The sequence below is a fragment of the Zophobas morio genome, unplaced genomic scaffold (assembly GCF_036711695.1).
Source record: "Zophobas morio isolate AGI-343-1 ecotype UQ-CSIRO unplaced genomic scaffold, CSIRO_AGI_Zmor_V1 ptg000004l, whole genome shotgun sequence".
Classification (NCBI taxonomy): Eukaryota; Metazoa; Arthropoda; class Insecta; order Coleoptera; family Tenebrionidae; genus Zophobas; species Zophobas morio.
The window spans coordinates 5,558,535-5,583,406 of record NW_026972109.1 but is presented as its reverse complement, the minus strand read 5'-3'; the positions used below and the strand labels follow the sequence as shown (position 1 = coordinate 5,583,406).

The 24,872-nt window shown below is 35.6% G+C and overlaps 1 protein-coding gene across 6 annotated transcripts; it reads right to left on the bottom strand.

The window, feature by feature from the left end:
* Positions 1–13: 13 nt before the first annotated feature.
* Positions 14–23,794, bottom strand: LOC135139116 (dnaJ homolog subfamily B member 6-B). Of its 6 annotated transcripts, none has more exons than XM_064069224.1 (7): positions 23,567–23,794; positions 2,008–2,117; positions 1,849–1,958; positions 1,648–1,758; positions 1,188–1,370; positions 844–1,126; positions 14–792 (listed from the first exon to the last, which is right to left on the bottom strand). In XM_064069224.1, the coding sequence occupies exons 2-7, from the start codon at positions 2,070–2,072 to the stop codon at positions 693–695; spliced, it is 852 nt and encodes a 283-aa protein (XP_063925294.1). In that variant the 5' UTR covers positions 2,073–2,117; positions 23,567–23,794; the 3' UTR covers positions 14–692. The 6 variants fall into 6 exon arrangements, with proteins under 6 accessions (XP_063925294.1, XP_063925317.1, XP_063925303.1 ...); XM_064069247.1 differs by having other exon boundaries at positions 844–1,111; XM_064069233.1 differs by lacking the exon at positions 23,567–23,794 and adding an exon at positions 2,178–2,352.
* Between the last annotated feature and the right edge of the window lie 1,078 nt (positions 23,795–24,872).

The window sequence follows — 24,872 nt, the reverse complement described above, 5'->3', positions numbered from 1 at the left end:
AAAAAACAAAGCATACGTCATTTTATATATTTTTTTGTCTAACACAGACTATGACTGTACATTTCTAAGCACACATCAATATTATAATTCTCCGTGTACTTCACAAGTAAATACCTCGAGTGCGGGTGAAAAACCTAACGAAAAATACAGATTAATATTAAATTAAAATCAACGCGTATTACAAAAATTCATTTACTGTTAATTCCTCCATCTGAAAAAGCTTCATATAAAATTAGCAGTCTTGCAAAACGAAACAAAACAGGAATTTCGCTCAAACGAGAGGAATACGAACTAAACTACCAACATAACAACAAAAACTCATCTCCTGAGCACCTCTCTTGCGAGCATCGTCAATTCCTAACCTAACAACAGACTGACCTAACCTAAATTAATAACTAAGATAACGTAAAAATCGTTGGATTAGTGCAGACTTTTACGTCACCATACATCTTATTAAAAATTAAGATACTGCAAAAATTCTGAAAACAGAATTATAATATTTTTATTAAAAAAACTGAATAAAAATAATTTCAACAGTTGCAAGAAGTCTTTAATACACACACTGACAATTTACGGCTGAACTTGCGCCATAAAACCTCAACATTTAAATAGATCACATGTATATTAATTGAAAACTTCCAAATAGATTCCTCTAAATGTATAATCGTGAAATTTTGTTAGTGCCAGTGTGTTTAACTGTACGTCAAACTTTGAGGAACCCCGTTCACAGTCTTGGATTTGAGGATATCGTTTTCGTACGTCATAACCGTCTCCCTTCCGTTTTCGTACACTCTGCAAGAGAAACAATTAAGTCTTGAGTGACACCCCGACGCAATAACTTACTTCTTCGTGGTGATCTTCTTCCCGTTGGAGAACCGCGTCGAAGTCGACGTGCGCTTGACGTTGGCAGAGCCGCCCCCAGCCCCCTTCGTAAACGTACTATTAATGGTACTAAACGACGTGAAGCCCCCGTGGCCCGCATTGAAGAAGTCGTCCATTAAACTACCCCCTAAACTCACCCCGAACGGACTGAATAAAGTCGAACTGAGGGCGTTCTGCGGGTGCGAGTGCCTATTCCTCCGCCGGTCTCTATATCCATGGTCGTGAAAGTCTGCAAACAAACCGTCTAAACAAAGTGTTAATTTTGGGACTGTTAGTTGTGGCGTGAGTTGTATCAGCGCACCCACCTCCGAATAAATCTGCCAGCGTCGATCCGCCGAAGAACTCCCTGAACACGTCTTCGGGATCCCTGAAGGTGAAAAAGCCGAAACCTCCGAAATCAAAGTCGTCTTCGTGCCTACTTCGGCTGCGACTGCCTCCATTGATGAGTCCTTCTTTACCGTACTGGTCGTACATTCGTCTCTTCTTGTCTGTAAAAGAACAAGTGTGCGATGAGTGGGGTGTGAGTGTCTGGTGGACGGAAGCAAACAGACGAGTCCTCAGAGTCGTTGTTGGCCTGAGCTAAAAACGACAAAGGAGGCAAAAGGGAGAACTAAGGTTAGTTCTACGTCGATCCTTTGCAGCGTTAGTAGTAGGAAAAAGCGCAAACTTGTCTTAGTAACATTAGTAGTACAAGCTGGAAGGTTAAAGCAATCGATGGTTAGACGATGGGTAGGTCCCGCTAGCACACTTGTTTTTTGTATCTACCGAAGAACCGATGGAAGGGAGTATGAGTGTCAAAGTAACTCCGGTGGGACCTCGATGTTCTTGTAGTACTGGACCTATTCATGCGGTTGTCGTAAATTTTTCGTTTCGAATCTGAATAATCCCGAAAACAAACAAAAACAAAAAGAACAGATAGCACCTGGTCTAAATAACGACTGTACAAGTAGTCAAAAGAGTACTAACCATCAGATAGAACTTCGTATGCTTCTGAGATCTCTTTGAATTTCTTGGTGGCTTCTTCTATGTTGTCTTGGTTCTTGTCGGGATGCCATTTCAGAGCCAATTTACGATATCTGGAAGACAATTTTGAAACGAAAATACAGAAACCATGTCGGTACTTACGCTTTTTTGATTTCTGCCGTCGTTGCATTTTTTGACACCTCGAGGACTTTGTAGTAGTCCACCATTTTGGTGCCACTAGCGTCCTTATGCCCCAGTTTTACGGAAGGTTACTGAAACAAGCAATAAATTGACACTCTTATCACTTGAGTCATCTGATACGATAAAATTACCAACCAAACAATACATCACAGTGTAGTAGAAATTTTCTGACGGATATTTCGCATAATTTTGAATTTTGTCGACGCAGCCGACTAGACGATCTCTAGTTGGAGTGGGTGCGTTCCGAATCAATTGGTGACCGCTTTTTCACTAAACGTAATAATAGAGATTTCATAACGCCGTTCCACGCCAGTGGCTTACGTTTCACGAGACGATTGTAATCCGACTAAATTGCTTTGTTTATTTCGCCGAGATGAAGGTTTCGCGTCTTATTTTCGAACGTCTAATTACTTTTATGTAACAGGACTGTCACGCACAGCGACCCTGACGCTTTGACGTGGAAGAATTTGCTGTTCGAGTGCTGCTGATAATAATAACATAATTACCGGCCGACTTAATGACTCACTGGTTGCATTATTTGCATGCAATTTTATCCTGTTATCGCATAACGAGCTTTCTCTTTCGGTGCGGATTGCCGGACCTTGGCGGAACGAGGTGGAAGCAACCCTTGACGAAAAGAAGATGGGCGGCAGGTGCAGAAAAAATAGGAACATCTGCCTGCTAACGCACCTGCCGGAGTCGAAGAGTTCTTTATGATATAATTCGAACTCGAAATTAATTTGTGTGACCATGTTGGGTCTCGTGGATTAGGAATCTAGAACGTTTCACCAAAGAAACTATCAATTTTTATGATTGCGGCTTTTACGTAAATTTAAAATTCGAAAATCTTTTTCAGGAATTTTATAATTGACGGTTTTGTAATGGAAACTGGCTTTGAAAAATATCTTGTAACAGAATACATGTCGACAATTAGGGTCAATTCCTATAATAAATAATATCTACCTACATCTCCACATTCTCTCAATTTTTTGTTTCCAACTCAACAAAAATTGTTAGAATTCTATTCTGGATTTCATAACCTATAATCGTGTGGTAATGTGTTTCTTCCAATTTATACACTATAATTTAAATAGCAGTTATATATGTGTAACATATATCACTATTTATGTGATTTATGTACCAACAACGCGGTGTGCTAATAACTGGAATTCTCAGCAGTAAGTCAAACCCGCACAATGCGGTATATTTTTCACTTTATACTGAGATTTTATTAAATACAACACCACTCTCTAAAAATTGTACACGCTTGTTTTCCTTTCTATCTTGACATTTTTACTCAGTAAGTTAAGGAAGTGTTGTAATCGAGTCGATTTCCGTCCGTCCGTCCGCTCCCTGTGTCAATTTTATTAGATATTATTAGTTTATGAATCCGGGTTAAGTTTTTACGTTAAGCATCCAGATTGGTGGAAAAAAATCAAAATTACATAGCAACATTTTACAATTTAACTCTGAAATTGCCAAATCGATCGACGATAAATCGTTTACCAAAGTAGGTTTTTACGTTATAGGCTATAATGGTTATTACAAAAAAAATCGCAAAAAATGAAACAATTTTTCAAGATTTCAATCTTTTCACATTTTTTGCTCCCTATACTGGAAGTGGAGACTTTATAAAAATCAAGCAGGATTTAAATGGTTTATACGTTTTAAGTTTCTTGTTGCCGAAATAAGTCTACACATATTAAGGAAGAAAAAAAGGAAAAATATAGCCCCGCCCACCCACCCGGTCTCAATTGTGATGAATTTTTTTTATTCGTCGTCAGTCAAGAGGGCGGAGCTTAACTGCAAAATCCCCATTTCTCTACGAGAAATTAAAAACACGTTTTTGAGTATCGTGTTCAAAGAATACTATGTGTATTACCTATCCCCGCCCTGATCTCAATTCTTAATTGTGATGAATTTTTCATTCGTTATGAGATCGGGGGGCAGGTCTTAATTGCAAGCAAAATCCATATTTGTCTAGAAGAATTTACCATTTTAAACATGCATTAAGTTTCTTGTTCTGAAAAAATGACTACGTATAAAGAAAACAAGGCAAAATTTAAGCCCCGCCCACCCTCCCTGTCTCAATTGTGATGATTTTTTTAATTGCAAAATCCATATTTCTTATCAAAATTTACTATTTTAAACGTGTTTTAAGTTTCTAAGAATAAAAAAAATCATCACAATTCGGATGGGGTGGGTGGGCGGGGTTTATTTTTCTTAATGTATAGTCGGTGGACATATAAAACTTTTGAGTATCATGTTCAAAGAATACCAAATATATTTAGAAAAAAAAGGCAAAATATAGACCCCGCCCACCCACCCCTACTCAATTGTGATGATTTTTTTATTCAAAGAAACTTAAAACACGTTTAAAAAGATACATTTTTGTAGGGAAATATGGATTTTGCAATAATTAGGCCCCGCCCCTCGGTCTGACAACGAATGAAAATTTATCACGATTGAGATCGAAACGGATGGGTGGAGCTTCTCTTTTGGTTTTCTTTTTTAATTAATACATTTAGTTTTCCTTGTAGTACACGATTACTTAAGAACATACTTCACATGGTAATTTCTCGTAGAAAAATAAGAATTTTTCAATTAAGCTCCTCCCCTCGGCTTACGACGAATAAAAAAAAAATCATCAGAATTGAGATAGGGCGGGTGGGAGGGGTTTATATTTTGCCTTAGAAATCGAAAAGTCAAAAAAACAAAGTCGAAAAATCGCAAACTTAAAAAATCGAAAAATTGAAAAATCAAAAAATTGAGGAGGCGAGGAACTGAAAGATGGAAACTTTGGAAACGCGAGGACTGGGAAAATCAAATAATAGATTAATTGAGAAATCGGAAAACTGAAAATTCAGAAACGTCAAAATTTGAAAAATTAACAAAAATTTTGAAGAATTGCAAAATAGAAAAATCTAAAATTTAAATTTAAATTGAAAAATGGAGAAATCGAAACATCAAAAAATCAACAAGTCGGGAAATCGAAACTCGAAAATTTTAAAAATTGAAAAATTGGATAATTCAAAAATCAAAATATCGAAAAATCCTAAACCCGAAAATTAAAAATCGAAAAACCGACAAATCCAGAAATCGAAAAATCAAAAGATCGAGGATTCGAAAAGTTAAAAATGGAATTGATGAATCGAGATTTCAAAAAATCGAAAATTTAAAAATTCGGGAAATTGAAAAATTAAAATAATTATAAAAGAACTCAAAACTCGGGAAATTGAGAAATCGAAATATGTATAAAACAATCGAAAAACTGAAAATCTAACAAATAAAAATCAAAAACTCTGGAAGTCGAAAAATCGAAAAGTCGAAGAATCAAAATAAGTACTGGAAAATCCTAAAACTGAAAGAAAAATCCAAGTTGAGAAATTATAAAATTAGAAAATTGAGAAATCGAAAAAACAAAAAAGCACAAATTCGAAAAATCAAAGACTTGAAGAAATGAGAAATCGGAACTTCAAGAAGTCGAGAAATGGGCAAATCGAAAACAGATTCATTGAGAAATTGGAAAGCTGAAAATTTAGCAACGTCAAAATTTGAAAAAATTGAAAAATAGAAATACTGAAGAACGGAAAAATTAAAAAAATCGAGAAATCGAAAAATCTACAATCTAAAACATTGAACAATTAAAATATCGCAAAATTGAGAAATACAAACACAAAAAATCAAAAAATAAAAATTTGAAAATCTAAATTTATAAAATCGGAAAACTGAAAAATCCACAAAACGAGAAATCGAAATTCCAAGTTTAAAAAATTGAAAAATTAAAAAATCAGACAACTGAAACATCGTAAAATTGAAAAGCCCAAAAGTAAAAATCAAAAAACCGAGAAATCAAAAAACCGAGAAATCTAAAAATCGAAAAATTCAAAAATTGAGACATCGAGAAATTGAAGAATCAGAGGATAGAAAAAGAAATTGAAAAATTTATAAATTCCTGGGAATTGAACAATCAAATCACCGAAACGTCTGGATGGAAAAATTGAGGAGGTGAGGAACTGAAAGATCGAAACTTTGGCAACCCGAGAAATGAGAAAATCAAACAATAGATTAATTGAAAAATCTAAAAACTGAAAATTCAGAAACGTCAAAATTTGAAAAAATTAAAAAATATTGAAGAATTGCAAAATAGAAAAATCTAAAATTTAAATTTAAATTGAAAAATGGAGAAATCGAAACATCAAAAAATCAAAAAAATAAAAATTCGAACATCCAAAATTTAAAAATCGAAAAACTGAAAAATCAACAAGTCGAGAAATCAAAACTCGAAAATTAAAAAAATTGACATATTGGGTAATTCAAAAATCAATATATCGAAAAATCGTAAACCTGAAAAGTAAAAATCCAAAAACCGACAATTCGGAAAATCGAAACATCGAAAGTTCAAAAACTGAGACATTGAGAAATCGAAAAATCAAAAAATCAAAAAATCGAGGATTCGAAAAGTCGAAAAACAGAAAGCGAAATAGGCCAAAATGGAAAAATCGAAGTTAAAAATGGAACTGATGAATCGAGATTTCAAAAAATCGAAAATTTAAAAACTCGGAGAATTGAAAAATTAAAATTAGTATAAAAGAACTGAAAACTCGAGAAATTGAGAAATCGAAATATAAAACAGTCCAAAAATTGAAAACTCTCAGGGTTAAAAAACGAAAAACTGAAAATCTAACAAATAAAAATCGAAAACTTCAGAAGTCGAAAAATCGAAAAGTCGAAGAATCAAAATAAGTACTGGAAAATCCCAAAACCGAAAGAAATATCCAAAAATTGAGAAATTAGAAAATTAGAAAATTGAGAAATCGAAAAACCAAAAAACCAAATTCGAAAAATCAGACTTGAAGAAATGAAAAATCGGAAATTCAAGAAGTCGAGAAATGGGGAAATCGAAAATAGATTAATTGAGAAATTGGAAAGCTGAAAATTTAGCAACGTTAAAATTTGAAAAAATTGAAAAATACAAATACTGAAGAATTCAATTTAAAATATCGAATAATTAAAATATCGCAAAATTGAAAAATCGAGAAATCCAAATACCAAAAAGTCAAAAAATAAAAATTTGAAAATCTAAAATTTATAAAATCGGAAAACTGAAAAATCCACAAAGCGAGAAATCTAAATTCCAGGTTTAGAAAATTGAAAAATTAAAAAATCAGAAAACTGAAACATCGTAAAATTGAAAAGCCCAAAAGTAAAAAAATCAAAAAAGCGAGAAATTGAAAAATCGAGGAGTAGAAAGGCGACAAGAAAAGTTAAAAATTGAAGAATTTATAAATTCCTGGGAATTGAACAATCAAATCACCGAAACATTCGATAAATCAAGAAATCAAAAAATTGAAAAACCGAAAAACTTTTTAAAAGTAAAATCGGAACAATCGAAAATTTAAAAATTGAAATATAGAAGAACTGAAACCTTTATACATAGTATTCTTTGAACAACACGATACACAAAAATATTTCTCGTAGAGAAATAAGGATTTCAAAGTTGAGCTTCGCCCTCTTGACTCACGACGCATAAAAAAAATCATCACAATTGAGATAGGGTGGGTGGGCGGGCCTACTTTTTGCCTTTGTTTTTCTTAATATGTGTAGACTTATTTCGACAATAAGAAACTTAAAACGAAGACGTATTTTGTCGTACTCTAGAGGCCAAAGACATCCAGAAAACATGAAAGTAGTCACTCGTTGGATAAATAAATTATGTCAAATATCTTGGTATACATTCATCAGATTTTCAAAACCGGGTGAACTCGTCTACTTGTTGATCGACTTTTTCTCCTTCAGGCAAAGCCAACGTTGTGATCGCTCTGCTATAAACTGGCTCTTCACGTTTAACCATAGCAGTCAATTCAGGTCTAAATGTTTTATCTATTCTGGGTTGTAGTTATTTCCTATTTTTGCACAAGTTCCCAAAATTCTAGAGTTTCTAGCAAAACCCAATATCAATTTGGTGGCAAGATTTTCTTAACGGTTGCTTCATGCACCGTAGATTTCTACTTTACAAAATATAGAAACGGAAAGAACTCACCCGAATTAGCTTATTGCTGTGACCTTTTTCGGTTCACTGATTTTGTAACAAGGACTAAATCTGTTTATCAAGTGTTGCACACACTTCTATTTTTAGTAATATCGCTAAAGTAGAAATTATAGTAAAGGACACACGTGTTGTTCATTGCTAGTTTATTATTAAAATTTGTTAACTATTATAAGACTAAGAAATTGGTGCAGACGTTGCTAAACATAATATACAAACTCTGTTTGTAAATTAATAGACCACCAACACCGCAATCTCAAGGGCAAATCTAGCCGGCAACACTGGCCATTGTTGCAGCTGGTTGCACTCAAATTCGAAATGTCACTTTTTTGACACAACGCTTTCCGCTCCACCCTATAGAGGCGCCACCTGCCACAAGTCAACGACTCCGCAGCCAACTGCGCCTCCCATTACCAATTACCTCATACGTGAAGATCCGAAATTGTGACTGGAATAAAACGGCACCGCTCAATTACCATTCAAGGTAATTCACCGGCTATTTATACGCGGTTCCGGATTATTTACACCCAAATCTAGTGGGAACGTACTCTCGAGTAGTAACAATTAAGCAACAATGGCTACGTTTCATTTTGGCGGGATGAGCTGTCAGTTTCGGTATGCGAGTGAACTGTTATTTTTGCATGGGCGTACAAACTGCCAACCTTCAGAATCGAGCAAATAGTTGCAAATTATAAACGTCACAGCCTCGTATTACTGCAAATTAAATCTTTTTGTTGCTCGTTAAAAACTTGTAATGGTTTTAACGAGGTGATATGTCACGTTTTAGGTGGGAAACACTGATTCGGGTGGCCACTTATTTCGAGCGACGTTGCCAGTTGGGGGTCTTGCCAAGCCGTTTTTACCAACGGGAAATTCGTTCCCACACTAGTACGTGTCGCGAAATTTTTTTGTTGGTAGAAAATCATTAGTGGCATTAAAGTTGTGACGGGACTGTTTGTATTTGGGGCAAGTAGTAACCTCGTTGTAGCTAAATTTGATATCTCTGTGCGAGTTTTTTAAATCGCGTGAGTGTAATTGTGGTTTGGGGAGAAAATAACGCAAGGTCGAATTTATTGACGTTTGTATGCGATGTAGTGTTTCATCACGTCAAGTTTTAGTAAAATGTTGGAAAAATTTCTTTCACCCTATTGTTTGGTACGAAGGCGAATTACGTCAATAAATACGGTGTCAGTTCTTCAGAAGTGTGCGTGCGTTGTTTTGGATTTATTTCAGCACGGTGTCTTGCTTCCTAATCTCGAAATAACAAAAATCGTCTAAAAAAAGGTCTAAATGTCAGTTAAAAATATTCTTCCGAATATCGACGACCTCATTACATTCCGTAACACATTCCTCGGATTCCTGAATGTGCAGAATGGTAATGATTTCGTTTACAAAGTGCGTGTTGCCAATGTAAGCACACAGTGAGAAAAACCCACACGACGACTTATCTTATCACAATTTCAGTTTTGCCACCCAAAAAACGACAGTACTGTTTACACATGCACCAAGTTCTTGTCAATTCTCAAGGATAGTATAAATATTTAACTATTCAAGAAACTAGATATACAGAACTAAATATTCATAAAACCACCGATAAAAAATAAATTATGTAATTTGTAAATTACCATCTGCCAGTGATCTGTTTGAAGTACGACCTTGTAGCTGAACGGCAGTCCAAAGTGACTTAATTCTAATAAATCTCTTAAAACAGACAAGGCCTGCAGTGTAAAACAAAGTCACGATGAAATCACGAGACGCCACTCCAAAAATAGAACAATTATCAGGCGTCAGTGTAGATAGATAAAAAAGAAAATAATAAACAAGCGCCACCACCAACCCGACGACGCAAAAACCCCAAGCACGTATCACACCGGCCAAAACCGTTTCGTCATCAATTGTCATTAGTACATTCTTGCCACTTGTTGCACAAGCCCAAACTGTGGGTGTCTCGACGTCCTTCGGACGAAAAAGTCTACTTTTGTGTAAACCCTCACGGGTCCATCGGCTCGAAATCGAAAGCTACTTCATCCGACCTTGACGAATGGACCAGTGGCGGCGAGGTCGTCGATCGGCGATTTTTATTGTTCATTAAAGCGCGAGTAATTAACACCGTCGCAAGAAAATCGCCAATAGAAAGTGTGGATGGGCGTGTTATCCACGATGGTCCTCAAACAAAGCTAATGAGGCCACGTCAGCCGACCACAGTTATCTCAATTTCGAGATGACTGTCGCTTTTTGCCTATTTTTCGCCATATTTCGCAAGGTGCTTATTCACGGAGATCCGTTATTCAATCATTTCTGCATTATTCATAATACCTACACGATTAGAGCGAAAATGGCGGCAGGTTTCCAAAAACTACACCTTCGAGATTGTGACTCAACCATTACGTAGGTTCCCGCCAATTACGAGATTTTCGCGCCGATTTTCGGAATTCTTGCCTTCACCTCGTTGACATCGCAAGGATCTTGCTAATGGTGGATTCGAGGAGGCGTGAGATCGTTACATAAAGCGCTGCTAATCTAAACAGGATTCTATAACGGGCTAAAAATAAGTTATTTTATTCAGACAATTCCCCGGTAAGAGCCCGACCGCAATTATTTGCTGGAAATCGGGTTGGATGGGATCATAGGCGTAGGACGGCGGTGAGTGTCGCCCCCAAACAGCGCCTGTAAAAATAGCACGAATTCCTGCTGTCTGTTAACCCACAGCCGATGAAAAATGCCGAAAAAGGGAACACGAGAACTCACGCCGAGACAACGCAAAAACCGCAAAGCATGACAACAAGTCTCAAAATGAAAAATTGAGTTCCCGGTCGATGAATCACGACGACGATGCGCCAGTTTTTAAATCAAATCAGCGAAGACGCCAACTTTTCCGTGTTTTCAAAATAAAACTCAAGGCAGATTCATAACACAAAAAAAGAGAACTTAAAAACTTCACGAGTTCACATCAGGTTGCTGCAAGAAAAATTGCCATTAAATCTCATTCCATTACACGCATGTTCCGCTCAATTGAAATCCAATCAGTTCGATAACATTAATCACGTGTGCAAAATTAACCAATTACAGTGACATAAGTATGCGTGGGCGACCATTGGTCGAAGACGTCAAGTTCTTGCAGTTTCGAAATTAATGAACATCTAATGACACGTATTGCACGAAATGAGTAACAACCCTCCGCTTCGTGTCGGGCTATTAGCAGCCAACGCGCTGTCGAAAACCGTGACACGAGTATATCATTACCGGTGAACTTGAAAAATATTGCTCAAAAATGACTCCCACGTCTTGACGAAGTTGATATTTATAGAGGAGTGAATCCAGCGACAATCTTGAGTTGGTATTCATCAATGTTTGGCTCTCTTGGAACAAAAATAAATCAACGAGGTTTAGACGGTTATATTATGGTATTTCCATTACAGTGTCATCAAAAATATTTATACAAGTACTAAGTCTTGATTCTTGAGTGGAAAAAAATAAATATGTACAGTTGCGAGAGAAAGCAACGGTCCTCATATTGACCCTTGCGAGTTTCCTGGTCATCTCAGCCACTATTATCGCAACGTATATCTCATGTTTAATAAAACGTAAAATTGGTGGTTACAGTTGTGAAAAAATGTGTTCGTCGTGGCAAATGGTAACTATTAAATCTCATAATTACTACCATTTGAACTTAAATAAAATCCAATTCAATTAATAATTTCAATAATGTATGCAAATTTAACCAATTAAAATACAATTAGATTACCTCGTGTGGGTAGTTACCACTCATGTTGTTACAGTTAGGTATATGATGTGAAATTCTTGGCAGTTTCAAAATTCATTAACATTTAGCAAGTGAATAAATAAACACATAAATTTAAAAAAACACCCGGAAGTGTAGTTTAAGTTTCAAAATATAACCAAGTGTTTTAAATTTATCCCGACTACATTTCAAGTTTCATAACTCGAAAGAATGAAAAAGTAGGTCCCTTTGTGTCTCTCGGCTGTTGGCGACTTTGCCCAAATTTGTCTGATCATCCCCACCAACAATTTGGTGACGTCTCTTCGAAATTTTGCTAGGCAATCCTGTTGAATTTTTAAAACAACACTTCCGATAATTGTGGTTTATCTTCGACATCCAAATTTTGGGAAAAAATTCAGACATTTTACAAATCTACTTGGAAACCACGAACTACTGTTCTAAAATCTCGGAAACGTTGTACCTTATCTTAGATACGATAAATTGTTAATCAAATTTATCTTTATCAAAAACCCGACGATTTCTCAAAATGTTACTAGATAAATGCTATCTAAAGTGTGCAAAAATTATAGCTCTATATTTGTGCTTATCAGTGCAATTATATTTTCTAGAATTGATTGTGCGACAAGTCTGAAAAAACTGGTCAGAAGTAACGGGTGTTTAAATGAAAAATCACTCGAGTAGGCGTTGGAACTGCAACGGTTGGATATGTGACAGAAACAGTTTGTTTTAAAATGTTAGGTTATGTTTCTGGATGTTATAAGAATACACATGCCGTTTGTGTCAAATGAAATTCCAACGCCAACGCAGACTGATTTTTCAATTGACTCATTCATTAATATTTTTGAGTCACTTGTATAAGCAATTCTAAAAAAAATGTATGCAATGATAATCGTAAGTATAAATACACTCATCACTTTTTGCAAATTTTAGATAGGATTAATTGGGCAAAATTTTGAGATTATGAATTTTTTGAGGCCGCATAACCAAAAAATTTAATTAACGATTTACCAGGCTTACAATAACCTTAAAACGTTTGCAAGATTTCAGAGCATTCGGTTTGGCAGTTTCAAAGTTGTGTTATAGAATTTATTACTTTCGTACAAAAATTTAAACATGTTTTAAGTTTCTTGTTGTCGAAATAAAGCCTACAAATATTAAGAACAAAAAAAAGAAAAATGTTGCCCCGCCCACCCACCCTATCTCAATTGTGATGATTTTTTAATTCTCATAAGTATAAATACACTCATCACTTTTTGCAAATTTTAGATAGGATTAATTCGGCCAAATTTTGAGATTATGAATTTTTTGAGGCCGCACAACCAAAAAATTTAATTAACGATTTACCAGGCTTACAATAACCTTAAAACGTTTGTAAGATTTCAGAGCATTCGGTTTGGCAATTTCAAAGTTATGTTATAGAATTTATTACTTTCATACAAAAATTTAAACATGTTTTAAGTTGTTTTTTGTCGAAATAAAGCCTACAAATAAGAACAAAAAAAGAAAAATATTGCCCCGCCCACCCACCCTATCTCAATTGTGATGATTTTTTCATTCTCATAAGTATAAAGACACTCATCACTTTTTGCAAATTTTAGATAGGATTAATTCGGCAAAATTTTGAGATTATGAATTTTTTGAGGCCGCATAGCCAAAAAATGTAATTAACGATTTACCAGGCTTAAAATAACCTTAAAACGTTCGCAAGATTTCAGAGCATTCGGTTTGGCAGTTTCAAAGTTACGCTATAGAATTTATTACCTACTTTCATACAAAAATTTAAACATGTTTTAAGTTTCTTGTTGTCGAAATAAAGCCTACAAAAAAGAACAAAAAAAGAAAAATGTTACCCCGCCCACCCACCCTATCTTAATTGTGATGATTTTTTTATTCGTCGTCAGCCAAGACGGCGGAGCTTAACTGCAAAAACTAAAAACTACGAAAAATTAAAAACATATTTTTGAGTATCGTATTGATCAAAGAATACTAACTATATTAAGAAAAAAAGCCAAAATATAAACAGCGCCCACCCACCCGATCTCTATTGTGATGATTTTTTTTATTCTTAGAAACTTAAAACACGTTTAAAATTGTTAATTTTTCAATCAAATAGGGATTTTGCAATTAAGCTCCGCCCCCTTGGCTCACTACGAATAAAAAAATGATCACACTCGAGATAGGGTGGTTGAGCGGGGGTTATATTTTGCCTTCTTTTTTCTTAACATATCTTTGCACAATGCAACATTTTTGCAAGGAAATATGGATTTTGCAATTATGGGGTGGAACCTAATTGCAAAATAGATATTTCCTTAAACAAATTATCCATTTTAAACATGTTTTAACTTTCATGTTGTGAAAAGAAGTCTACACATATTCAAAACAAAAAGGCAAAATGTGAACCCGCCCACCCGCCCAATCTCTATTGTGATGATTTTTTTATTCGCCGTGAACCAAGGGGGCGGAGCTTGACTGCAAAAATTTCTTCACAAGAATTTAAAAACATGTTTTGAGTATCGTGTTGTTCAAAGAATAGTATGTTTATTGAAAAAAAAGCCAAAATATAAACTCTTTTTATTCAAAGACACTTAAAACACGTTTAAAAAGATACAATTTTTGCAGGGAAATATGGATTTTGCAATAATTAGGCTCCGCCCCTCGGTCTGACAACGAATGAAAATTTATCACGCTTGAGATCGAAACGGATGGGTGGAGCTTCTCTTTTGGTTTTCTTTTTTAATTAATACATTTAGTTTTCCTTGTAGTACACGATTACTTAAGTACATATTTCACATGGTAATTACTAGTAGAAAAATAAGAATTTTTCAATTAAACTCCTCCCCTCGGCTTACGACGAATAAAAAAAAATCATCAGAATTGAGATGGGGCGGGTGGGCGGGGCTTATATTTTGCCTTAGAAATCGAAAAGTCAAAAAAACAAAGTCGAAAAATCGCAAACTTAAAAAATTGAAAAATTAAAAAATATTGAACTGCAAAATAGAAAAATCTAAAATTCAAATTTAAATTGAAAAATGGAGAAATCGAAACATCAAAAAATCAAAAAAATTAAAATCAAAGGAGCGAAATTTACATTTTGTCTTTTTGTTTTATTATGTGTAGACTTTTTTTACAATATGAAACTTAAAACATGTTTAAAATGGAAAATTTGTTTAAGTAAATATAAATTTTGCACGTAATTCCAAAATCCATATTCCATAACCATAACCATATTCAAAGTTTTTTGTTATCAAAATAAGTCTACACATATTAAGGGAAAAAAAGGCAAAATATAAGCCCCGCCCACCCACCCTATCTCAATTGTGATGATTTTTTTTATTGGTCGTGAGCCAAGACGGCAGAATTTAACTGCAAAATCCTTATTTCTCTACGAGAAATTAAAAACATGTTTTTGGGTTTCGTGTTGTTCAAAGAATACCAACTACATTTAGAAAAAAATAAAGTAAAAAATTAGACCCCACCCATACCCGCCCCGATCTTAATTATCGATTGTGATGAATTTTTCATTTGTTCTCAGATCGAGAGGCGGGGCTTAATTGCAAGATCCATATTTGTCTACAAGAATTTACCATTTTAGACATGTTTCTTGTTCTGATAAGACGACAACGTATATTAAGAAAAAAAGGCAAAATATAAGCCCCGCCCACCCGCCCTATCTCCATTGTAATGATTTTTTTCAATCGTCGAGAGCCAAAAGAGCGGAATTTAATTGCAACATCCTTACTATTTTTCTACAAGAAATTACAATTAAGACAGATTTTGAGTATGGTGTCATTCAAAGAATACCATGTATTTTAAGAAAAAATTAAAGCCAAAGATAGGCAGATCTAGGGGTGGAGCCTGATTGCAGAATTCATATTTTCTTAAAAAAAAATACAATTTTAAACGTGTAAGTTTCTAAGAATTAAGAAAATCATCTCAATTGAGATGGGGTGGATGGGCGGGGTATATTTTGCCTTTTTATCTTAATATACATAACATTCTTTGAACAACACGGTACTCAAAAACATGTTTTTAAAATCTTGTAAAGAATTAAGTATTTTGCAGTTAAGCTCCGACCACATGGTCCACGGCGAATAAAAAAAATCATTACAATTGAGACAGGGCGGGTGGGCGGGCTTACATTTTGTCGTTTTTTCTTATTATGTCTGCAGCCTTTTTCCATAATATGAAACTTAAAACATGTTTAAAATGGAAAATTTGATATAAGGAAATATCGATTTTGCCAAAAGAAGACAAAAAAAGGCAAAATTTTAACCCCGCCCACCCACCCCATTTCAATTCAAGCTACGTCAGCGGCAAGTTTATAAATCGACCTTTAGGCTATGAAGGAGGCAACGTTTGATAAACGATTTGTTAAACAATGACATAAGACTTAAAAATACCACTTTGATGTTATCAAGTTAAGATAGTGCACAAAGATTATGTTTAAAAAATTAGCCAATGCATTTGAGCAAGATTAACAAAGGTAATTGTTTGTTAAGATTCAACTTAAAATATTATCTAGACAACAAACTAAGTAAAATATTATGTCACGTATAATAATAAAACGAAAACTTCCAGAGATACCAACCTAGAAGTAAAACTGAAAATGTATTTATTCCGAATGTCGACTCACGTACAGCAGGAAAAGCCGGAAAAAATCCACAGTTATACTGTTTACCTACATTCTTTAATCTTATTTAAATTCAATAGCAACGGCCGCTAAAATTTGCATAACGCAAGCTCCACTTGCTAATCTGAATCTAGTTTGTGCCCCATCTGAACACACAACTCTGCATGAATAAGCAGGAATTTCGCAAGAGCAAATTAGATTCCACACTTTATTCAGAAACCCCACGATCGACTGCAACACAGAAAATTTCAAAATTTACGTTCTCTCATTAATCGTTGACCAAGAACGGAAGTTGGTACATGCATGCATTATGGATTGAGAATGTTGTCAAAACAGAAACACCTAACGTTTCCGGATGGTAACATAAACGATACAAAGACAACAACATTCTTAGTGTTGTCGTTTTAATTCAGTGTGAAAGAAACGTTTTTCGCAAGTTACTTAAAACAGCGAATTTCTGCTCAGTTCGGGGAAAATTTCAACACCGCTTCCGAAGAACGATGATATCAGCAGTTCGCAGTAGTGATAAATATGGTTTCCTCCGATTCCATTAACTCCCCAACATAAACATTTCCTTTTACATAATTTTTAACAACCACTTTGAAATTTCTTTGGGGTCAAAGTCTCCACTGGTAACTCCAAGCCACGATAACAGAACTTTTCAATCAAATCTGCTTAGTGTTGCGTTTACGCCGCCATTGTACAATGTCAACAGCCTGAATCACGTTGATTACTAAACCGGACGTGCCAAGTGATACTCTTCTCGTTCTGGAACGGATCCTTCAATATTTTTTCGTCGCATTTTTTTCAATGGGAACCAGATGCGCATTCCTCGATTTTCTCACATTATGCAACTGTTTGTAAACAAATGCGCTTTTTTCGCGAAAGTGAAACTCTGATCGCTAATTGGACAAACGACGTAATAGATGATAATGTAGCGAAGAAAGTAAGGGGTTATTAGAGACGAGTTCTGATTTTCCAGTGTCGGTGATGACAGCCGCTCCGGCCTTGATCCAATCCGTGCTCGAGAAAAATCTTCAGGAAAAAGCACGTTCAGGTACGTCAAGGCCACGAGGGCATGAACTCTACACTTGAGGCTACAAAATTCTGTTTTCTCTCGACGAGCTCTGTTTACAGTAGCTGTGATCGCAGCGGACCGAAAAATGATCGAAATGATAGCATTGTGAGGTTGAACGACTGGACGCGCCGGAATATTGCGTGTTTGACGTTAGCTACAAACAAATTTGTAAGAACGGGACTCGGGAGTGGCCACGGGCTCGGAAGGGTTTATGTCCTTTATGTGACCACGCGCAGGAAGTTCTTTGTTGTGTGTAAGGTGCTACACGCCAGACGAACGTGGAAAATCACACTCCATGAAAATCAAGTCTTGAATTCATGTAACTCGAAACGGCGTGGACACCGTTTAACAAAAACAAAGGAAACATCGCCATTCACTGTTGTTATAATTTTAGAAAAAAAAACACAAATTTAACAAACAGGTTATCTTTAGAAAGGTGCCGTCATACTTGGCATTGGGTAGCCTCGGCACAAACCTGATGAAGAACAGATAATATGTACTTTTTTATTTTAACAATAAAGTACATTAAGTCACCGAACAAAGGAACCGATCGTTAATATGTAATTTGTTTGATATTGACAACAACGTAAACGACTGTAATTAACTTAGGTATAAAAAAAGTATTAAAATGACGATCAAACAAATTACGAACTCCGTTGTCAACAAGTTGTGTAAACCCCGTTCCAAATCAATACGCCGGAATGTCAAGTCAAACCAGAGTGGTGACGTGGACCCTATTTGAAAGTCACCCTTATTGACGACCAATTCACGCAACGTCGCACAAAATGTTCCCGTTGTCAGGTGGTACAAATAAGTTTTGGTAAATGCCGTTCCAAATCAATACACATGAATCACAACTATAGATTATAGAGGGGTGAGGTCACCCTACTCGACCGACTGCGACTGACATGTTGTAAGTTTCATGTTATTGAAATAAGTCTACACATATTAAGAAAAAACGGTAAAATGTAGCCCCGCCCACCCACCCTATCTCAATTGTGATGATTTTTTTATTCGTCGTGAGCCAAGAGGGCGGAGCTTAACTGCAAAATCCTCATTTCTCTAGGAGAAATTAAAAACATATTGTTGAGTATCGTGTTATTTAAAAAATAATATGTATATGTATATTAGGAAAAAATAAAGCCTAAGATTAGGCCCCACCCATACCCGCCCCGATCTCAATTCCAAAGTGTGATGAATTTTTCATTCGTTGTTAGATCAAGGGGAGGGGCTTAATTGCAAGATCCATATTTTTCTACAAGAATTTACCATTTTAAACATGTTTCTTGTTCTGAAAACACGACTACATGTATATTAAGAAAAAAGGATAATTTAAGCCCCGCCCACCCACCCTATCTCATTTGTGATGATTTATTTTTTAAACGTCGAGAGCCAAATCTGCGTAAGTTAATTGTTGCAAAATCCATATTTCCTTAAAAAATTTACCACTTTAAACGTGGTTTAGGTTTCTAAGAATAAAAAGAAATCATTACAATAGAGATCGGGTGGGTTGGCGGGGTTTATATTTTGGCTTTTTTTCTTAGTATACATAGTATTCTTCGAACAACGCGATACTCAAAAACATGTTTTTAATTTCTTGTAAAGAAACAAGTTTTTTGCAGTAAATCTCCGCCCCCTTGGTTCACGGCGAATAAAAAAAATCATCACAATAGCGATAGGGCGGGTGGGCGGGCAGGCTCACATTTTGCCTTTTTGTTTTGAATATGTGTAGACTCCTTATTACAACATGAAAGTTAAAACATGTTTAAAATGGATAATTTGTTTTAGGCGCCACCCCATAATTGCAAAATCCATATTTCCTTGCAAAAATGTTGCATTGTGAAAAGATGGCCATGTATGTTAAGAAAAACACGACAAAATATAAGCCCCGCCCTATCTCGATTGTGATCATTTTTTTATTCGTCGTGAGCCAAGGGGGCGGAGCTTAATTAGAAATCCCTATTTGTTTAAAGAATTTACCATTTTAAACATGTTTTAAGTTCCTTGTTCCGAGAAGATGGCCACGTATATTAAGAAAAAAGGCAAAACCTAAGCCCCGCCCACCCACCCTACCTCAATTGTGATTATTTTTTTTATCGTCGAGAATCAAAGGAGTGAAATTTAATTGCAAAATCGTTATTTATTCTCAACAAGAAATTACCATTTAATACATGTTTTTGAGTACATATCTTGTTATTACAACAATACTATGTATATTAAGAAAAAATTAAAACCAAAGATTAAGCCCCACCTATACTTGCCCAGATCTAAATAGTAATGAAGTTTTCATTCGTTGACAAACCCAGGGGCGGAGCCTAATTGCAAAATTCATATTTCCTTACAAAAATTTACCATTTTAAACGTGTTTTTTAAGCTTCTAATAATAAAAAAAATAATTACAATAGAGACCGGGTGGGTGGGTGGGGTTTATATTTTGGCTTTTTTTCTCAATAAACATACTATTCTTTGAACAACACGAACTCAAAAACATGTTTTTAATTTCTTGTGAAGAAATAAGTTTTTTGCAGTCAGGCTCCGCCCCCTTGGTTAACGGCGAATAAAAAAATTCATCACAATAGAGACAGGGTGGGTGGGCGGGCTCATATTTTGCCTTTTTGTTTTGAATATGTGTAGACTTCTTTTCACAAGATGAAAGTTAAAACATGTTTAAAATGGATAATTTGTATAAGGAAATATCAATTTTGCAATTAGGCTCCACCCCATAATTACAAAATCCATATTTCCTTGCAAAAATGTTGCATTGTGAAAAGATGGCTATGTACGTTAAGAAAAAAAAAGGCAAAATAAAAGCCCCGCCCACCCACCCTATCTCGATTGTGAACATTTTTTTATTCGTCGTGAGCCAAGGGGGCGGAGCTTAAATGCAAAATCCCTATTTGTTTAAAGAATTTACCACTTTAAACATATTTTAAGTTTCTTGTTCTGAGAAGACAACCACGTATACTAAGAAAAAAGGCAAAATATAAGCCCCGCCCACCCACCCTACCTAAGTTGTGATGATTTTTTTTTTATCGTCGAGAGCCGAAGGAGCGAAATTTAATTGCAAAATCGTTATTTATTCTCAACAAGAAATTACCATTTAATACATGTTTTTGAGTATCTTGTTATTCCAAAAATACTATGTATATTAAGAAAAAATTTAAACCAAAGATTAAGCCTTGCCCTTATCCAAATAGTAACGAAGTTTTCATTCGTTGGCAAAGCAAGGGGCGGAGTCTAATTGCAAAATTCATATTTCCTCACAAAAATTTACCATTTTAAACGGGTTTTTTAAGTTTCTAATAATAAAAAAAATCATTACAATAGAGACCGGGTGGGTGGGCGGGGTTTATTTTTGTTTTTTTCTTAATAAACATAATATTCTTTGAACAACACGATACTCAAAAACATGTTTTTAATTTCTTGTGAAGAAATAAGTTTTTTGCAGTCAGGCTCCGCCCCGTTTGTTCACGGCGAATAAAAAAAATCATCACAATAGAGACAGGGCGGGTGGGCGGGCTCATATTTTGCCTTTTTGTTGTGAATATGTGTAGGCTTTTCACAACACGAAACTTAAAACATGTTTACAATGGAAAATTTGTATGAGGAAATATCGATTTTGCAATTAGGCTCCACCCCATAATTGCAAAATTGTAAAAACATGGATATGTATATTAAGAAAAAAAAAGACAAAATATAAGGGGGAGAAGCTCAATTGTAAAATCCTTACTTTTCTACAAGAAATAAAAAACATGTTTTTGTCACTCTCATTTTTGACCAAAAACCGCAAATATATTGAAAGTTTGACTAAGTTATATCGAAATTGTTTAGTAACTTCTGGGATAGGGAAATCGAGTACCAACCTAAATTAAAACCTCAAACTTAATTTCGCACGATTTCGAGATCTTACTCCAACCGGTTTGTGTGTTCATTCCCAATGGACAAGTCCCTCATTTTCGCTCGCTACAGTTGGTCAACGTTGGTGGTCAAATTTTGTCGAAATAACCTAAAATTCGTAATAATTTTGTTTCTGAGTGAAAAAAATATAAACATTTTCGTTGTGAGTCAAGTTTCATTCACAAGTGTTTAAATTTTATTAACCAACACCGCCCACCACTCAAAAAATAGAACTGGCAACCTTGTACTACCTTGACATGGAGGAAAAGACTAGAAGAAATTGCTATAAAATTTTGATGTCTTGATTTTTCATGTTCCAGCTGTTAAATCCATCAGGAAGTTACAACAGTGCACACATGGATGCACAAGAATTCTAAATGAGGCCTTTAATAAGATTTTAATAGTCAAAAGTTCATTCTACCAACTACTTCTTGTATATGTATATAGAAAAAAACGGTGATATTTTTATCGTGCTAAGTAGTATTAAAAAAACAAAACCGGTCTTCACTACGAGATATTAAGTACCGGATGACTATTAATGACTAAAACAAATTTTTGTATTTGTAATTCTTAATTATTGGCAACAATGTTAACATGTCAGTTCACACTTGACAACTTTGATGACAAGATGATTGGTGTCCTAATTTCATTTTGATAATCAGGTATGTCATCATAAAACTTTAAATATGTTGCCAACCTGACAAAAAATTCACGATCATGAACAAATCTAGTCAGGAATGGCTATGGAACATCTTGACGTGCGTTACATAACCTCAAGACAAAAACTTTAAGTGCACGTCAGTGTAGACTTTTTTCTTTTTAAATTGGCTCTTCGTGTGTAAGTCACGTTTCAGTGAACATAGTTTCGCACTGGTTCACTGTTAAGTGTAATGACAGTATATGTAGCAGAAAAGTAAAACTTTCGGTCCTTTTTGTCGTAATTTATTAAAACAATGAGCATGTAGGACACCAATTTTACGTCCTTCTCAAGCTTTTATGATTGGTTAATTTTATCACAGTTTACACACGATCGCGTTTTTTTATTAAAGCCAGACTTACACCGCACGAAATTTTCTAACCTTGCCACGAATGTGTTATCCATACAATGGCTATAAAAATAGAGTGACTTAATTAAAAAAGTATTGACATTTCGCTGCTCAAAAAAGCTTAAAGGTCAAAAAATGATGTTAGCGGCTTGTCATTGAGATCACTGGTGAATAATAACTTTGAGGAGGTTTGACAAATATGTTACAACTGTAAAACAAAATCAATATTTCTTTACAAGGTGACACAGCTTAGCAAATATGTAACAATAAACATTTTAATTTAGCTTTCTCTAAAATCCAAAGCTCTAAATTAATCGCCCGTGCATGCGTAAACCACCTGAAAATAAAGATATGACGATAGAAATAATCCAGACTGGTAGCTAAAGCAATCCAGTAAACACGTAACTGAAACACCAACTTGCGGAAAAACACTCCGTAGACAAAAACCCCAGACGACCGATTCATTGAACCACTAATCCCCTACAATTAAATATGGTCGTGGGAGTCTTTTAAATCATTAAAATTTGAATATAAAACAAATTCTTCCTTAACGATCATCTTTACCACGAACAGCTCGCCCACGACGTTCTTTGGCGGCAGAAAACCCGACATTTGTCAGTTTTGACATTTCTAAAAACTTGACTACCTAATGAACCCCAGCATCCAAAATAACTCTGCTCCTGTAACATCCAATGGCCACTTGCCACCGGCGAAAACGCATCGGATGCACCGTGACGTCACGCGAAGCTCAGCAATTTCTTTGACTGCACGAAAAACGCGACCTTGGGAATGACTCGGCCCTTCGTCGCGGCCTTGACCGCTGCGGAAATTTCCAGAAGAGGACGTCGCGACGAAAAATCAATGACCGTCGTGACGTCTCGATACTTTTCTGAAAATACCTCATTTTTCCCGATGGAAATAGCGCGGCCTACTCGGTTTGAAAATCGGCGACGGTTACGCCAAGGTTGCCAACCCAGCGAAAGCGAAAAATTCAAATCGAACTCTATTGATTTGTTGATCTTTGGGTTTCGTAATAACGGGCGTCGAGCCGTGGGTTTTACACAGGGTGTCGCCTTACCTTGGCGAATGGGGAAAAAATCCTTTGTCGAACACGCGGATTATGAATCACAGCCTGGTTGATTACAGTCCGGCACTAACATCCATCACTTAAGGGCCAAACACACGTACACACAGCACACGAGATTGAGATTAATGTGGAATCACATGCACATTTATGCAGGCGGCGGTGACTTAAACAACTGACTGGCTTGAGCAAGCCGACTTGGATGTCTGTGGACAAAAGACGAGCTTTGACGCAGTGGGAGAGAAGGAGGGAGCGATAACAAGCGGTCGGTGGGGCGCAGGCGCACACACGCACGCAGACCAGCTGTTCGATATTTTGTGTCGAATTCAAATCGACGATCGAGTGGCTTGGGATTTTTTGGAGGAGGAGACGGGAGGTGGCGTGTCTGAAGATGACTTATCTTGGAGTGTGGGCCGAGAATAGGATTTCCATCCAAGCTTGCAACGAAATTACAACGAGATTAGATTAAGAAAAAACAAAATATAGCTGACCTCCACGGGGTCGTATTGACATAAGGCGAATGGTCAATTTACTCGGGTTAAAAATATTCAGATTGTTTGAGCGCTGTTTTATTTATGTGCCAATCAATATCCAATTAAACGATCGCGTTTTATTTCTACGCCGCATTATTTCTATTTTTTTCAATTATATGCACTTTTGTGAAGGTTATGTCATGAACATATTGCAACTGTCAAACCTTAATCCTCCATTTCAGCTTCCAAAGCCCACTGAGTTTCAATTACCGTTGGCAAATGGCAATGAATAATGTATGTATTTTTAGGCGATACTTTCTTTATTATTCATACGTCCATACATAATACAACTTACGTAATATTTTCATTGTTTTTGTTTTTTTCTTTCAGGGTTTGTTTAATGTTTCGACTGGATAAAATATGGTGTCGGTTTGTAAAGCTGCAGATGACGTTCTCCGTGTACAGAAATACCAACAAGTGTCAACTTTTCCATTTTTTATGGACGCCACCGCTGTGTCATTATGTCACAACTGCGAATTTTTGGCAAAAACAACGTTTGTTACATATAATTACATTTTTATGATCAGAAAGTTTAGTTGACCTGGTCCTGTAGGCGAATCGCCTAAGTCAACTTTTTTTCAATAATATACTCGTAATGTTGTTATTTTATTGCCTATCGGATTCTGTTATCTCCGTTTTTATTTTTAGCACGACTGTCGGCTATTTTTGGGGAAATTATTACGTACGATGTTTACTTTTTTATTCTTGTTTCATATAATTATAGCAAGTGTGACTCAGAATAGATAAAAACAAAGGTTTTTGGCCAA

Coding starts and splice junctions, on each gene's coding strand:
- LOC135139116 (XM_064069224.1), bottom strand. CDS start 2,072: ATGGTGGACTACTACAAAGTCCTCGAGGTGTCAAAAAATGCAACGACG. Junction 1,959..2,007: donor ACGGCAGAAATCAAAAAAGC/GTAAGTACCGAC, acceptor ATTGTCTTCCAG/ATATCGTAAATTGGCTCTGA. Junction 1,127..1,187: donor GCTGGCAGATTTATTCGGAG/GTGGGTGCGCTG, acceptor CACTTTGTTTAG/ACGGTTTGTTTGCAGACTTT.